General features: G+C 40.9%; 1 protein-coding gene across 3 annotated transcripts in view; it reads left to right on the top strand.

Annotated features, from left to right (window-relative positions):
• The window catches only part of pnpla7b (patatin-like phospholipase domain containing 7b), a 395,228-nt gene that overhangs the window by 51,584 nt on the left and 325,501 nt on the right, over nt 1–18,143 (top strand). For all 3 annotated transcript variants that reach the window (XM_041193028.1, XM_041193027.1, XM_041193030.1), the window contains 5 exons: nt 505–664; nt 3,915–3,995; nt 7,380–7,508; nt 9,786–9,866; nt 14,897–15,053. In XM_041193028.1, coding sequence (XP_041048962.1) covers nt 505–664; nt 3,915–3,995; nt 7,380–7,508; nt 9,786–9,866; nt 14,897–15,053 — 608 coding nt within the window. The remainder of the gene's footprint in view (nt 1–504; nt 665–3,914; nt 3,996–7,379; nt 7,509–9,785; nt 9,867–14,896; nt 15,054–18,143) is intronic.

The following is an 18,143-nucleotide window of genomic DNA, read 5'->3' on the forward strand; positions in this document are numbered from 1 at the left end:
AACATATATAAAAATATATAATTTTGTTCTTGTCCTTTCAAACCAATCAAACAATAAGGGTTTCCTGTTGGCAATTATAAGGTGTCCAGTAGCTGACCTGACAGAGAGCAATGAACTTGGCCTACAGGGAATGGCTGCTTTTTCAGCAGTTTGTTTTTATCACAGTGCTAAATGCCATTGATATTCCCAAATTGGCTTTAGGAGGCTCACAAGAGCAAACTGGGATGAAACTCTTATCAGATTCTTTTTTCTCAATGGGCCTCCAGTTAATGCTCCCATACCATGGCATGGTTAACATCAACTATATAATAGGATACTGAATGAAGACCCTTACAAAGCTGACCCTACACATGACTGTGGCTCTGCTGTGTATCACGAATGAAGGTCAGTGTGAGTGTAGTGTTAATCTAATATTACAGGTGCAGGTGGACTTGCTGTGCATGTACGTAACAGCTTCAGTTATTTGTATTTCAGTGCAAAATGTGTCACTCTTTATCCTTGCAGGGTGTTGGGACACTTTGAGAAACCACTGTTTCTGGAACTGTGTAAACACATGTTCTTTGTGCAGTTCCACGATGGGGAGTACATCTTCCGTCCAGGCGAGATTGACGACAGCATCTATGTGGTACAGGATGGGAGGCTGGAACTCTGCATTAATGAGAATGTAAGAACATGCTCTCTCTCTCTACCAAAGAACAGCTTAAACCATTTAGAATTGTTTTATTCAAATACTGTCAATCAGTAGCATGTTCTGGCTCACATCAAAAGTCAAACCTAATTTTAATAAGCTCTCTTTTCTTTCTTTTAATAGTTATGTTTAAGCAGTCTAATCACATTGGAGTTGCTCTCTTTGAGGAGTTGCACTGTTTGGTGTGTGTGATGAAGCTGGGTTTTCATTGAGCGGCAGTAATTACTCATAGTGCTTCAGCTGCGATGGAGGAATTAATCACATTGTCAGGCCGAGTAAATCCTCCCAGCCAGTGCTCTTTGCTACTGACTATCTCTGGTAGAATCTCCCACCCGATTACTAATTACTCTGCCCATGTTAATTCAGCTCCTTTAATGTGTCACTCTGTATCCTTGCAGGGTGTGGGACACTTTGAGAAATCACTCCCACTGTTGAGCTTTGTAGCTCTTCCAAGCCAATGGCTAGTGTTAGTGACTACCTCTACTGATAAGCCAGCTTCCTCACACTGCTGAGTTCAGTAGCTCTTCCTAGCCAGTGCCCTATACTACTGACTGTACCTATACTAGTAATCCAGCTCCTAACACACCCCCACCAGCTTCTTATCATCATCATCACCTTCAATTCTCTGCTTGAAGGCAGCTCTGACCCAAAGCCACAATCTCAACCATGGGTAGGGTGAGGAGGCAGGTTCTGAATTCACCCCAGTAGGAACAGGGATCAAACCTATGCTGTTGGCACCAATCTGATCCGCACCGGTCGTCTAGCCAACAAAGGCAACTGGCCCCCACAAGGACTCAGAGTTGCTGTAGCAACATGCACTTTTACATGCATGGCGTAGTCTATTGTGATGGTAGAGGCTCCAATTTTCTTTCCATCACATGGCCAATCAGGAATCTGTCCCACTCCTACTGCCAGCCATCAGCATATGTTGGAGGGATTTACAGAATGATACTCAGCCTGTTTGGCTGCGATACAAATGCATCTTCTTTGGCCACCAAGTCCTGGAGTGGGACTTGAACCTGGAGCTTCTGGCTCCGAGGCAGGGGCACTACCCACTCGACCACAAGACCTCTTTGGCTTATGATACTGACTGTATTTCTCCTGATGTTCAGCAAATTTTCCGGCTTGTTAACTCACCTAAGCCAATGCCCTTTATTTGTACCGATGCTGATCTAGCTCCTTAAGGGCTTTGTAGCTTATTCTGGCCATATCTTTCATGATAGCATTTACTACCTTAGCATAAGTACTCAAAATAGAAAAACTCTTCAGAAAGACCGAAGTAAAGTAGAAGCAAATTGTCTACCATCTGCAAGGTGGGTGCAGCAGCAAAGCAAATCTACCAAATGGCTTGTTATCAGTGAAAGTAAGAATTGAAGATCTGTGTACGTGTGTCCTCAGAAATAAAACAAACTTGTTTTGAAGGTCAATGTGGCAGCTGCTTTGTACACATTAAGGCCTTATAACAACAATGATGTAAATAACCAGCAAGTTTATTTTTGGTTGGAAAAACTCAGCAGGTCTGACAGCATCCACGGAGAGGAATACAGTTAACGTTTTGAGTCCGTAAGAGTCATACGGACTCAAAACGTTAACTGTATTCCTCTCCGCAGATGCTGTCAGACCTGCTGAGTTTTTCCAGCTATTTTTGTTTTTGTTTCAGATTTCCAGCATCCGCAGTATTTTGCTTTTAGTGTACTTTTGGTGATGGTTGAGGATGTAATGTTGACCAGGATATAAGGAGAGCTTACCGTTCCTCCTTGAATAATGCCATGAAATCTTTACTGCCAAATCTAACCACCTGAACAGGCAAATGTGGCCTTGATTGAGAGTTAAAACTACAGAATGGCACCACTTCTGACAAACAACACACGAGTGCCAGTTTGAATCACATGCTCAGGCCCTTGAATATAAGTCTTCTGACTCTGAGCATATCTAATAGTGAAATATGGGTCAGCTTTTAATTACTTTTTGCATTACAAATTAGCCAGGTATTTGCAAAGAATCACAGAATAGCCTTCATGCTATGAATTTCCCTTTTCTTGGATTTCCACTGCCTCTTCACTCTTGACCAGAGTGACCCCCAGGTCTCTTTCAGTAACGTTCTATTATTGGCTACTAAGAGCATTCTGGACAAAACTCAAATTGTTTCTTGTCTGGACCTTCAGTTCGTGCTGTCCTATCATGGTTGACATCAGGAGCATCTTGAGATAAATGACTCGAAATCTAATAAGATACGTACTAAGAAACTAAACCACATAAAATAAAGAAATATTATAGATACATTTTTGTTGAGCATGAGTATTAAGGGTTATGGGATCAATGCAGATGGGTGGAGTTAAGCTACAAATCAGCCGTGATCTAATTGAATGTTGGAACAGGCTGGAGGGGTGAACGACCTACTCTTGTTCCTATATTCCTAATTCTGCAACAAGGTAATCTGTGACAGTAGGACAAGGAGGCACACATTCAACTTATGAAAGACAAATTTAGCAAAAATATCACTGAAATTCTTCTTCACGCAAAGACTAGGCTTCTAGCTAGGTAATGGAGGCAGAAATTTTAAGTCATTTGGAAGCCAAATGAGAGCTGTAACAGTGTGATTATAGGTGTTTCTTTTTGGTTGGGCGAACTGAAATAGGCTGAATGACATCCACCAACAGCGTTTACTTACCTTGTGACCGTCTTTGAGTGGACAACACAAGAGCACTGCCATTGCATTGAATTTCTTTGATCTCATTGTAAGGCTCCTTGTGCCATTCCTTGCCCAAGAAGTGGCAAGGTTGACAGCTTGGACCAGCTGCTGACAGCGAGTGAGTGTGAAGGAAGAATGCCTGATCGTTGAATCTTTGTCATCCCTTTGTCAGGAGAAGGCAGTCTACAGCACTTTTAAAGCTCCAAAATGTCCCAAGGAGACAGGAGGAAAACAGACACTTAGCTAAGAGGAATTAAATCAGGAGGGGTGGTTGAAATTAAGTCAAAAGGATGTGTTTTAAGGATACCTTAACGGTGTGTAATTCACCAATGCTGCCACTTTTCTCCATCTTTTGGCATGCTCAGCATTGGAATTAACAGTTTGATGAATTGTGCTCATACCAATCTCTTGCAATACCGTGGTATACTGATAAACTGTGTCAGGTAATGATTTAAATATTCATTTTGGAATGGTTAGGATTAATTGAATAGTTACATGAATGGATGTCTAAATTTTTGTTCTTTGTTTGAACAGGATGGTACTGAAGTTGTGGTGAAAGAAGTTCTGCCAGGTGACAGTGTGCACAGTCTTCTCAGTATTCTGGATGTCATCACTGTGAGTAAATAGTGCACAACATGCTGGCCATTTTAATGAGGATGTTAGTTGCCAGCTGTGTGTCATGTAACTTTAACTATGGGACAGTTGGATTGGTATTTTATTTTGACAGGGCTGCTCAGACTTGCTCTAATTTTTGGAAAAATATTTAACAATGTTAATTTTTTGACTTATAGAAATGTGTGTTCTTTCCACAAATCTTGATGACTCTGTGCTCCTATTATGTAGAGTACAATATGCTTTTTCCCCCATGCAGTTACTGAAGTTAGATGCCCTCATGTCTATGGTCCAACTATCTCATATTTTACTAGCTAAACCTTCCTTAACTTTAAGCCTGATTCCTGTTGGTGTAGATACCAACAGAGTTGGCAATTACCTCAGCCAGCATGTAGGGCCCAGACGGGGATTGCCAGAATGCTACTGGATATTGGGGCATATCCGAATCTGCTACAATCCTGCCCTCATCCAGCATACCCATATGAATTTTCCAGCAGGTGTCACTGGATACTGATCAGATGCAGGAACTATGACTGAATCCAACTTCCACCTCTGAAAGACCAGGAGCCTTGAGGCCAATTATAATATCTCAACTATCTGTTCCATAATGGGAAGTAAACTTACCAAATAATTTTGGCAGGAAGTTCTTCATATGTGTTTTGAGTTTGATTGACTTGTATTGGGTCTTCAGGCCTGATCACTTATACATTTAAGAAGCACTCATTTCATATCCAATTTCATTGCCAACGCTAAACGTTAGCCCCTGGAACAATAGTATCCGTGTCTGGCCTGATATTTGCCTGTTCTAATAGGTTTGCAATCAATAATGCAAAAAGAATTATTCAATGATGAGCAGTTTGTCATCTTGTTGCATATGTTCTGCATAACTGGAATATTTTTGTCCACATTGTGTTATGCCTTGCATTTTGTTCCCTATTTTGTTGTGTTGATGCATTAGCATAAACATGAATGTTTATTTTGCATTGCATATTAAGTCTGATGTCTTAAATCTCAGGTGCTGGCATGTCCAGAGAGATTACAGTTTTCTTGGTCTAGCCAATTTTTTAAAGAGAAGTTTTCAGCTCTCTCCATCCTAATGAATCAAATGTCAATATTACAGCAACAAAGCTCAAACATGGCAGGATTACCTCCTAATGCTGTAACAACCCTGAAGGAACAAAATATGCACTTAACAAAAATGATTTGATAATCTTTTGTTTTGTCTTCAGCTTCCTCTGCTCCCTTTATCTTTTATTTATCTATAATACTATATTCCATCCATTCTTTTTAAATAAGTTTCAGATTACCAGGTTTCTTTTGTCATTATTCCCACTGCCTGCCTTGCAAGTAGCAGGCAAATCTGCCAAACTGAAAAACTGGTTTTTAGCACCGTGCCAAAGTCCAATTTTTCAACCTAACCACAGCCAGGACTATTTTTGACATAGTTCTCTTGTGTGAGATAGTTGGACACTGTCACTTGACTAGCTTTTCTCGTCAGCAATGACCATGACAAGGATGTATATTGAGGCTGAAAGGTGTTCTAGATTTCATTAGTTCAGTGACATGGTGTAGCTGTGATCCGGAAGCAGCTAATTTTGCTTTTAAGAACTGAAATCTTCAAAGTTTTTGTATTATCAACAGTATTAGACTTGAGCTTACTGCTTGTTTGAAAATCAATGCTAAACCTCGAGTTTGTAGCATATGCACAATTCAATTATTTGATACGATCACACTTGTTTTGACTGAATAGCACTGCTATTGTGTTCAATTCTGATTTGACCAAACAAGAATATTTATTTCAATGAGTGAGTATGTTGGGAAAGAATCATTTCTTTCTGATAATGTACTGTATTGTGAAGATCACATTCACCAGATTGAGTGAACCTTTTCTTGCTGTAGACAAATCAATATTGGTTCACTTTCAATATTGTGCATGCATTCTTTTTCCAGTTTTCGCCCCTACTGCATCCAGCACACTCACCTAAGAATGAGAAGGTTGTGAGGTCAAGTCCCACTCTAGAGACTTGAGCACATTATCTAGGCAGACATTTCAGTGCTCTACTGAGGAAGTACAACACTTTGGAGATGCTTGACCAGCTGTCCCCTCAGGTGGATGTAAAAGATTCCATGATACTATTTTCTGAAGCCCTTTCTACTATTCCTCTACCAATATCTGTGAAACAGGTGACCTGTTCATTTGTTTAATTGCTGTTTGTGAAAGCCTCCTGTGTGCAAATGGGCTGATGCATTTCCTGCAGTACAACAATGAATAAACCTCTAAGTCAGAAAGTTGTGGGTTTAGGTTTCTAAGAGATTTGAGCATAAAATCCAGGCTCAAGCATCAGTGTAGTACTGAGTGAATGCTGCACTGTCAGAGATGCTGTCTTTCAGGTGAGACATTAAACCACAGTCCCGTGGCACTATTTGAAGAAGGGCAGGCAAGGAAGTTCTCCTTGTTGTCCTGGCCAATATATATCTCTGAACAAGAACATATGTTTGGGTCATTTAACTCACTGCTTGTTAAGCAGTCACATTTCCTATATTGCAATGGAGATCACACTTGAAAAATGCCTCGTTGGCTGTAAAGTGCTTTGGAGTATCCTGTGATTGTGAAAGGCGTTATACAGATGCAAGCTCCTGTTTGCTTTTTTCCTCACTTGGGTCATACAGGTTAAGAACACTCTTGTTAACTGTCCTCCACCACCCCTCACCACCACTCCCCCAACACCCAAATTGTCACTCTTCACTTGAACTGATCGAGTGACAGCCAGTAGGCTGTTGACTGAGCCTGTTCCTATCCTCAGCTGTCTCTCCCACACACAATTCAGCAGAAATTATTGGATAATGATTGGTGGCTCGCTATCTTGCTCAGTCACCTCCAACCTTTTACTTGCTTGGGTAACTGAAACCAATTGTAATGCTCCAGTCACTGCTGAGGTCAGATAATATGCACAGATGAGAAGGTTGATTATAAATCTCATTGGTGTTCATAGCTTTGTCCTACACTGGGCATTGTCTCTACATCTGGACCATTGTGTGACACCTAATTTTTTTTATAAAATTGCATGTTACCTACCTAAGGATACAAAACTCACTTTCTGCTGCATTGTTCCTTAGGCCTGTGATGAAATTATCTTGACATAAAATTGAAGCCAACCCAATTGGGAAACTGTTCCTCAAGGATTTTGCTTCACTCAAGCAACATGACCTGCCTTCCTGATTCTCCCCTCCATATCTCCACACCTTGTAGCCGCCTTCAGCTATTTTACCCAGATGAGCTGAAACACCTCGATGAGACCTCATTAAGAGTAGCAGTTCCATATCTGAGATGTCTTAAAATATAGCTTATTAGTTTACTGAAGTATTATTGTCATGTTCATTTTTCAGGGTTATCCTGCTCCATATAAAACTGTCTCTGCCCGGGCAGTGTGCACATCTACTGTTCTGCGCTTGCCAGCCAGTGCATTTCAGTCAGTATTTCAGAAGTACCCAGAAACCCTGATCAGAGTGGTTCAGGTAAGAATACATTGGTACTTTCAAAACAGCACTGCTGCAGTGCAGGTACAGTTGAATATTTGATAGCATTGCTGAGTTGAGTCCTTGTTTGCAGATGGGGGTGGGGGGAGTGGGGGTTATTACTGCTGGCCAGCCTAATGACTTGCTCCTGTTGTGGCTTAACGCTGTCTGGATCCCAGGGATGTAATACCAGACCAACCTCCTGCATCACTCTCCCATGTTCACATTTATGGTTGGTGGATCAGCTGTCTGTGATTGGTACTGTGTATATGGACTTTCAAAAAGCCTTTGGTGAAGTCCACATGATAGACGCGTTTGCAGACTGAAGCCCATGGGATTAAAGGGGCAACGGCTGCTTGGATACAAAATCAAATATGGCACGGAAAGCAGAATAGTGGTAAATACAATAAAGTTCTGCCTTTTGTGACTTCCTTGTTCGCGTATTTGCTTACCCGCGCTAAAGTCTTTGTACACCACATGACCCACTGCGTGAGCAATGTTTGCTGATCCGTGTTTTCTGCCCCCTCCCTCGTCTTTCCCCGAGGAGAGGGCAGCCATGACAAAACAGACGTCAGCACTTTTTTATGGGGAGATGGTGTCAAAGTCTCTGGAAGCGGATTCCTTCCATTAGCCCTGGCTGCGGACATTTAATTCTATTATTTTTTTAAGCACCTTTGTGACAGCTGTGAGAAGCAGTGCCTGCAATAGTTGTAGCTGAAGTGCAGTCTGAACAGAGAGATTAACCTGGAAATGTTCAAATCTCTTGGTCCAGAGCTGCAATAACGGCTTGTTTCAATTTAGAAATGTTCACTGATTTTGTCTGCCAGTTTTGAGGTGATTCGTTTTTTTCTTAAATGAAGATTGTCTCTTTTTAAAATTTTCAACGCCTGTCTTGTATTGCTCAGAGGCTCCCCATCTCTGTATACAGGTACCACCACAATTTGCTGTGCAGTAACTGCACAAAACAAAGGCCGTCCTTGGATTGCTGGATTTAATTGACTCCCATTGAAAAGCATGTTCATCGTTTGCGATTTCACCGTTTGCAAGCTTTCGCAGGAACGTAACTCCTGTGAATGGCTGGATTTTACTGTTGTTGTTCTTTCAGACTGGAGGAAAGTATACAGTGGTGTTCCTCAGGGGTTGGTGTTTGAACTACTAATTTCAAAGTTTGCAGATAGCTCAAAACTTAGAAATGTTGTAAACAGTGAGGAGGATATCAACAGACTTCAGGAGGACATAGACACACTGGTAAAATGTGCCTAGGCACTTTGGTAGGAAGACTGAAGAGAGGCAATATAAATTAAGCCGTACAATTTTAAAAGGGGGGCAGGGACAAAGAGTCTTGGGGATGAAAATACACAAGTCTTTGAAGATGACAGACAAGTTGAGAAAACTATTAAAAATGTCTTGTTAATAGATATATGCAAAAGCAAGCAAGTTTTATTAAACCTTATAAAAACTGGTTAAGCTCCAGCTGGAGCATTGTGTCTAATTCTGGGCAGCACATTTTAAGAAGGATGTCAAGGCCTTGGAGAAGGTGCAGCAGAGATGACTAGGACGGTACCAGAGATGAGGGGCTTAAGCTACGTAGAGTGACTGGAAACCTGAAATAAAAACAGAAAATACTAGAAAAACTCAGCAGGCCTGGCAGCATCTGTGGCAAGAGGAACAGAGTTAATATTTCGAGTCCTTATGACTCCTCTCCAAAATGGGGTTGTTCTTCTTGGAACCATGAAGATTAAGGGGAGATTTGTTAGTGGTGTTCAAAAACCATGAAGAGTTTTGATGGAGTAAATAAGGAGAGACAGTTCGCAGTGGAGAAGGATTGATAACCAGAGGACATTGATTTAGGTAATTGGCAAAAGAACCAGAGGGGAGATGACAAGAACCTGATGACCACAAGAGTTGTTTCAGCCAATGGCGTTGAGTGAAATTGCCATTAATCATGGTGTAAAAACTTTTACGTACACTTGGAATAATATTATGCCTTGCTATTTGCAAAATTTCCACAATGATGTTGTCCCTGAGCTTATTAAGCAAATGTAACGTGCATTTTAGTGTTATACCTGTGTGTTTCTCCAGAGGTGCAATTTCTCCACCATCAATGACAGTCTAGTAATCGTCAGTATTTTTGAGTATTAATATAGTTCAAAACTCATTTTCCGTCTGCAACTCCAGTTTGGAAAGCTGTAATTGTATCACGGGACACTAAGGGGATGTAGTTCCACATCTACCAGTGTGCTCTCTGAGACTAACATTGCTTTCTTTTTTTCTCAGATAATCATGGTGCGCTTACAGAGAGTGACATTCCTGGCTTTACACAACTATCTAGGCCTGACCAAGGAACTTTTCAATTCGGTATGTGGTAAAAATGGGAAAGATACCCTTGCCCACTCAGCTTTAAAATGCAAATCAACTATTGCAGAATTTCATTCATATGTTGCTTTGGGATACTGATGTTTGGTGTAGCTGACGTGAGTTATATTTACTGTCATATTAAAAGTTAGAGTTATAGTATTGAATTGTTGCCTCATGACTCATCACAGCTTTAGGAGGGTATCACATGCTGGGACTGCTATTATCATTGATTGGTTACTCATAGTTGGGATTAAAGAAAACAAGCTAGACAACAAGAGCTAAGCTTTTTAATTATTTTATCAGACTTTCACGCTGAATCACAGGCAACAGGGTTGGTTCCCAGCAACTTAAAACCCTTCAAACTAAATTGTTTAATTTAGAACTGAAGGGACTTGGTGTGTTTGTGTGATCCTCTGTTACCCAAACCAAATGAACATTGGAGAGAGTAATTGGCCATTGGAATTGCTAGACTATAAAAGATCAAAGTTAATTTAGTCAGTCACCTTCCTTCTGGTAATGGCATGATGCAATACTGAAGTTATTGACTAATCACAGCAATCAACCTCCATCAGTTAGTCTACAGCAGATGCAGGCTTGGCCTAAATAGCCAAGTGGTTATGGTACATGGTACTGGGTTTGTAACCCCAAGATCAAGAGTTCAAATCTCACAATGGCAAACAATGAAACAATGTAACTTCATCTGAATAGGAACAGATTGAAACGTGTTTGTACTCGAAAGAGTTACAGCAGATGCAGACATGATATGAGAAAAACCCCAGTGGTGGAGAGCTTTGGGAACCGTAGGTCCAAGGTCACTTGTTCCTCCCAAGTATGCTACACTTACCCCTTCCTGTCTCAAATAATGCATATACAGCATCAAGGATGTTTTTTATTTCTGAAATCTAATTTGCATTTGAATGAATCAGCGCTATTTGCACAGTCTCTCTAGAGAATCTGTTCCGTAAGTTGACCACTGAAATAAAGTTTCACAGACTAGTAATGGGACAGAGTTTCCTGCAGCCAGCAAACTAACAGCACCAGTCATTAAAAATAAAAATACCTGGAAAAACTCAGGTTTGACAGCATCTGCGGAGAGAAACATGGTTAACGTTTTGAGTCCGTATGATCCTTCAACAGATCTAAGGAAAAATAGAAAAGAGGTGAAATGTAAGCTTGTTTAAGGGGGGTGGGACAGGTAGAGCTGGATAGAGGGCCAGTGATAGGTGGAGATAGCCAAAAGATGTCATAGACAAAAGGACAAAGAGGTGTTGAAGGCGGTGATATTATCTAAGGAATGTGCTAATAGGTGACATTAAGGGTAGAAAGAAGGACAAGCAAGGTACAGATAGCCCTAACGGGGGTGGGGTGGGGGGAAGGGATCGAAAAAGGCTAAAAGGTAGAGATAAAACAATGGATGGAAATACATTTAAAAATAATGGAAATAGGTAGGAAGAGAAAAATCTATGTAAATTATTGGAAAAAAGGGGGATTGGAAAGGAGGTGGGGATGGAGGAGAGAGAGTTCATGATCTAAAATTGTTGAACTCAATACTCAGTCCGGAAGGCTGTAAAGTGCCTAGTCGGAAGATGAGGTGCTGTTCCTCCAGTTTGCGTTGAGCTTCACTGGAACAACGCAGCAGGCCAAGGACGGTCATTAGTTAGACTTGTCCTTGCTGGTTTAATTTCCATGATTTTTCGCATGGCAAGTTGCTGTAAGTGGGTTGATGGAACCAGGTATGACACCCTTGCCAGAGTATATGGGCCTGTGTGAACAGGGCAGTTAACTGTGTACCATCACCATCTTCTTCAGTTTTCTGCCCAAAGGCAGGTCTGACCCACACTGCCATGATCTCCACCATGGGTAGGTAAAGGAGGCAGGTCCCAACTCCACCCCAGCCGGAACGGGGATTGAACCACATGCTTTTGACACCAATCTGATCCACACCGGCCAGCTGGAGTCTGAGTTGCTGTGGCAACGTATACTTTTACATGCGTGTTGTTGCCTGGAGCTATGGATAGTGATGGGAGAGACTCCAATTTCTTTCCATCACAAGGCTGACCAGGACGCTCTCCTGCATTTACTGTCTGGCATTGGTATATGTTGGAAGGATTTACCAGTTGGCACTTAACCTGTTTGACCGCATTATGAATGTGCCTCCCTTGGCCATTGAGTCCTGGAGTGGGACTTGAACCTGGAGCTTCTGGCCGAGAGACAGGGATGCTACCCACTGCATCACAAAAACTCCTGGTTGTATTTCCTTAACCAGTTCAATTGAAGAATTATTACTGAGCGGCACAGAATCTGAATCAGAAGTTAGAATGGTGAATGCATTGTCAAATCAGATACAGAAATCGAAAGAAAGATTGAATTGAGGGAGAGAGAAAAAGAGTTAAAGGCCGGGATTTTCTGCCCTGTTATGGCAGGACCAACCGCAGGAGATTCGGCAGCCCAGCCAAAGGTCCATTGACTTTCCGCAGGGATGGAAAATCCTGCCCAAAGAAAAAGTAAGGAAAAATATTTTTTATTGTAAGTCTCCAACAATAAAAAGCTGAAGAAAAGTGACTCCACACTTCTAAAAGTTAATTTTCAGTGCCAGATGAGGTTACATTTAGAATGAAATAGACTAGCCCTAATATTCTCTGACAAATTTAGTCTGTTTGTAAGTACAGAAACCTCATGCCGTTCAAGACATCTGAATGGGGAGCCAGGTGGTAAGATACTGTTTATTCATAGCTTAAAGAGGAACACATCTCAGACAACAACTTCAAGATATTTGTATTTACTTGTCCATCCAAGTTAGCCTGAAGTGCTGTTTGATTTGCACATAAATAACAGTGAGAGGTGTTAGCACACACTTGTTTTTGCAGTAAATTGTTGCCTGTTGAATTCAAACGCAGGTTGTGTCCTCTGCTTCTATTGTTCTCGGCAAGGTGAAATAGCTCATCATAGTCTAGATTATCTAGTCGCTGCTGAATCCTAATAACAGCAATCATATCGCCACTCAACCTTCTATTATTCCATTGAGAACATGCTCAATTTACATAATTACTCTTCAATCCAGTTCTGCCTTCCTCTCAATCATTCTGGTTGCCCTCTTCTGTATCTTTTCATTAGCTGAAATATCCTTTTTGTAATGTGAGCAGAACTGTACACAATATTTTAAGTATGGTAACGCCAAAGATTTATAAAGTCCCATTAGCTTCTGAGCAAGCTACTGATTTACAGGTTTCATGGAATAATATTGAATTGATGAATTTGATCTCCAAAACAGCAGTGAAGCTCACAGAAGTTAACGTAATTAAAACTGAATTTGAACTGTTCAGTCACTGTAAATTAGTGGCTTTTCTTTTGAGGGCAATTGCCTTATCTTGACCCAAAAGCAAAGTACTGCAGATGCTGGAAATCTGGATCAAAAACAGCAAAAGTCAGAGATTCTCAGCAGGTCAAACAGCTTCTGTTAAGGAAATATTTAGGTTGACATTTGACATATCAACCCTTCCTCAGAACTGAAAGATGTTACGGATGAACAAAATTTAAGAAAAAACTGAGCATGAGAAAAGAGGAAAAGGGAATATACAAAAAACACCAAAACACACACAATTAACACATGCAAAGAAAAATTTAAATGAGCTCAGGTGGAGATGAAGAAGTGGTTAAATGGCAAATGCAAAATGTGCAGAAGGCATAATGAGAGAAATCAAAGAAATAAAGGATTGCTACACCTTGGGTCTGATGGAAGAAAAAAGGCAGGTTGACACCAGGAATACTAATCACCAAGTAGCTCATTGTTTCGACAGACTTGGTGAATGTTCAGGATCTGCCTTGGAATGGGGATACCTCATTGATTTAATGGAGCACTTCCAAAAATTTAGTGACAGATACCAGAAAGTAATTTGAAGAAACATACTGCAGTCTCCACCAGCACGACCACTGCCCCCCTGCCTATCTGCCACCCCCTGCTGGCCCCCAACCAATAAAACAGTTTCATGCTGTATGCTGGGAGTATCTAGAGGCTTGAGTCTGCAATCCTCAGTCGCAACATTCTTTTAAACACCTATAAATTCAGCTCTCCACTGATCCCAAATCTAGTTAGTGTCTAGATACATTGCTAATAGTTTCCACCTCCTAAATCTAGTGCCCTAGGCTGCACAGTGTGTTTAATATTGTTCAGGAAGGTGGATGGAACACATGGAATAAATGTGTTAAATGAGCTGGAAACTATGATTCATGGCTCAGATGAGACTGAGAGCAAGGTCCTTCATGCAATTGATTCAGATCAACCAGAAGTAGAAATTCATTAATTCCTGAAATGATAATTTTTCTATTTAATTTGTGCTATCTTAATATAACTGATCTGTTTAATTCTTCACGGTGATCGTGCAGCACTGACAGCTGCTGCCCATCAGAATCAAGCAGGGTTAAAACCATCATGACACATCCTCGGAAAAGCATTGCACTGAAGCGAAGTGCAGAGCAGCATAAAACTTGCATATGTTTTGTCTCCAGCTTTCTCTCAACTTATTGTTTTTGAATAACAACGAGGGTTTCAATGAAGGAAATCTGGGGAGAGGTTGAGGTTCGACTACTGATCTCAGTGGTGGAAACAAATGCATCAATCCAGGATAGATTCTGTCTTCAGGTTTAAAAGTGAATGGCCACCATCCAATTCATTAAGTCACTCAACTACAGTAAAAGCTGAGAATATGATTCCGTTAATCTTTTGAAAAATATTTGTTAAGATTTGTATATCAGTGTTTCCTGAAATTACTCATGAGGGAACATCCTAACTTCCCTCATTTTATTCACTAACGAGCTAATACCAGTGCGTTACTAAAATTAGGCCTTTGATATTGGTTCCTGGGAACATCATGAGTGCATAACCTACACATTCTGGAAATGAGGAACTAGGTTTGATGCCTATACTTCACTGCCTTGCATACATTTCTTTGCATGTGTGGAGGAATTTCTCCATTGTGAATGTGCGAACCTTGGATTAATTATGATTCTGGTAAATGCTTCATTTGCTGCAGGAGAGCCAGGCCATCCCCTTAGTGTCACTGTCCAGCATTGCCCCATCCAGCCCCTGTAAAATGGTCAAGCGGCAGCATAACATCTCAGGAGTGGATGAAGATCATTTTGAGAAAGTGAGCAGAGGTGGTGATGTTCCAACGCACAGCTTGGAAACAGGTACAAAACTTACCTCCTTGTTTAAAAGCTGAGGTCCAAATTGCTTTGTGAGCAATGCAATGACTGTCATTTTATCAGTTTGAAATTGTAGCAGTTTAACATGCTCAGAGCTCCAAAAAGAATTCAGGAAAGGCAATGGAAAAAAAATTCCACCTACAATTGCCTTCAGATGGGTTACTCCAGGATAAGGTTAATGCAGGGTGTATTCTTTTTAATAGTGTCCTTTAAGCATGCTCACCATTTGGGCAGAGGCAACAGATCTCATGAATATCTTATGTGTCTCTTTGCATCTGCTTGTGTTGAAGTTAGATATTTGCAGTATCATTGACCTGGGGACCAAGATCCTGTTTGGGGTCATGATGCTTTACAGAAACCAATACACAGTATAATCATTAGAAAATACCAGAAATATTTCTGTTTCCAAGGCTCTTCAATGCACAAAACAAGTGCATGGCTGAGCATGATAACCAAACACCACTGTAGCTGTGTTCCTAGTGAATTCTGCATTCAGATCTTTAGCTCAGATTTAAGTTTGGGAATGGGTGTGATCCGGTTTATAAAATCTAAATTCTTTTGCAAACTGATGTACCTGGGGATTGGAACACGGTGGAAATCTTAAAGTGGGAATGATTTGCTGACGATACAGAGACAGAATGGGAAAGCAAGTTGTGAGGAAGATAGAAAGAGTGAGTAGGCAAAAATTTGGCAGATGGAGTATAATGTGGGAAAATATGAGGTTATCACCTTTTGCAGGAAGAATAAAAAAGCAGAATATTATTTAAATGGAGAGAGGCTGCAAAATGTTACGGTACTGAGGAATCTAGGTGTCCTTGTACATGAATTAATAGAATGTTATTATTTATTGTGAGGGGAATTGATTACAAAAGTAGGGAGGTTATGCTTCAGTTGTACAGGGCTTTGGTGAGTTCCAAGTTAGCATGCAGGGACAGCAGGTAACTAGTAAGGCAAATGGGATGTTGGCCTTTATTGCAAGTATAAAAAAGGGAAGTCTTGCTATAGCTGTACCAGGTATTGGTGAGACCACACCTGGAGTACTGAGTACAGTTTTGCCTCCTTATTTAAGGAGGGATATACTTTCATTGTATGCAGTTCAGAGGAAGTTCACTAGGTTAATTGCTAGAATGAAGGGGTTACCTTATAAGGAAAGGTTGGAGTTCAGAAGAATGAGAGGTGAGCTAATTGAAACATATGCAGTTCTGAGGGGGTTTGACAGGGTAGATGGTGAAAGCATGTTTCCCCTTGTGGGGGAATTTAAACTAAGGGACTCTTACAGACCGTGTTTGGAGGAGAGTGCAGGTAATTCTAGTCCCACTTCTCCACAGGTCGGAACAAAAAGTTAAAAAGTTTAATTTATCCACAACGCTGGCCAGCTGCTACATCTTTGATACTGTTATTCCCAGCATAAAAAGACTAACCAGGCTTCTTTCAGTAAACACAAAAAAATATTGATTTATTATAAAACAAACTACTTTTTAAACTGGTTAACATACAAGTTGTAATTTAGAAGTGTAACCATTTTTTTCTCCTTTCTAAAAAAGACAGATATTCAACCCCCCCCCCCCCCAACGCTCTTATACAAACACAAAACAGGACAAAACAAATACAGTCCCCTGAAGAGGCTGGAGGATAAGAACGTTTCTTTTCTTAAAAGGATAAAATTCAAAGCAAACTCGACGCTATTGCTCTAACAGAATTCTGGTCACAATCGATCAGAAAGTTCTTTGGAACAGATTTTTTGGTGAAACTGTCCTTGACGTCTCTTACCACAGCTTTGCAGACTTTCAAAAAGAAACTGATGATTTATTCCGATTAGACGTTTGAGGAAAGTTTCATACAGGTGGGGGAGAGAGTGAGCCTTTTCCTTGCAGCCTGCTTTAGAGGCACCCAGAACTCACTCTCCCTCTCTGACTGAGAGTTTTAAATACTAAGATGTTCAAAGATTAGGCAGGTGATTTTAACCAATCAGCAAGAGTCTTTAGCCTGTCAACAGCAGTTCTTTGTTAACTTAGATATACAAAGTATCTCTTCCTTTTCCAGGTGTTCTCCACTGGACATCTATCTTGACTCATGGTTTTTTTGAAGAAGGGCACATTTGCAGCCTCGAATTAATATTGCAAACTTTTAAAAATGACTCAGGAGGAAGAATGTCCAAAATTCAATGTTCTTCAATTTTCTCGAAAACTGGTTCCTCTCAGAACACAATTTCAAAATAAGGGGCCTCCCCTCCCATTTAAGGCAAAGATGAGGAATTTATTCTCTGAAGATTGGGAATCTTTGGAATTCTTTACCCCAGAGAGCAGTGGAGGCTGGGCCATTGAATATGTTCCAAGTTGGAGATGGACAGATTTTTGACCCACAAGGGGGTTGAGGGTTATGGAGGGCTGCCAGTAAAGTGACATTAAGACCACGATCAGGTGAACCATAATTCTATTGAATGGGGGAGCAACTTGAGGGATCAAATGGCCTACTCTTGCTTTGATTTCTTATGCTCTGAAACAATCCCTGAAGAAAACACTTTTCATTGCTTACTGATACCTGTTTGGGATAAATCCTGAGCCTCTCTGAATTTATTCAGAGCAACTTTGTAAAATCTACAAATACCTGTACATAAATGAAGGGTTTCTGGAGTAGTTGGAACTCTGGAGAGTTAACAACCTACTGGGGCATCCAGTTACAGGTGGAGGAGAAAACAATGGCAGCTAGGGTTAGAGGCCTTGTATCCTCGATACTCTGTTCTATTGTTGTGCCTTTACAAGGTTTATTGTTTATTAAGCTTTTTGTTTAACATTAAAGGACCACTTATTTATAGCATTGCCCTGACCAGTGAGTGTTGGTCAGGAATGTCCCCACACTCCTTTCCTTCCTGCCCCACCATCAGGTTCTTGGTGGCTGCCCTTGATGTTTGTGAAGTCTGAGATTCAATAGGGCAGCCCTATTCTGCACCCCCTTATGGCTCAATGCTGTAGCTAGACCTTCTCTCACTCCAGTTGCAGTTGTCTTTCCTTCCACACTCCATGTTTGCCCACCTTGATCATGAACTTTATCCCGTTTCTCTTCTTCCACTCAAAT

The sequence above is a fragment of the Carcharodon carcharias genome, chromosome 8 (assembly GCF_017639515.1).
Source record: "Carcharodon carcharias isolate sCarCar2 chromosome 8, sCarCar2.pri, whole genome shotgun sequence".
In the NCBI taxonomy this organism is placed as follows: domain Eukaryota; kingdom Metazoa; phylum Chordata; class Chondrichthyes; order Lamniformes; family Lamnidae; genus Carcharodon; species Carcharodon carcharias.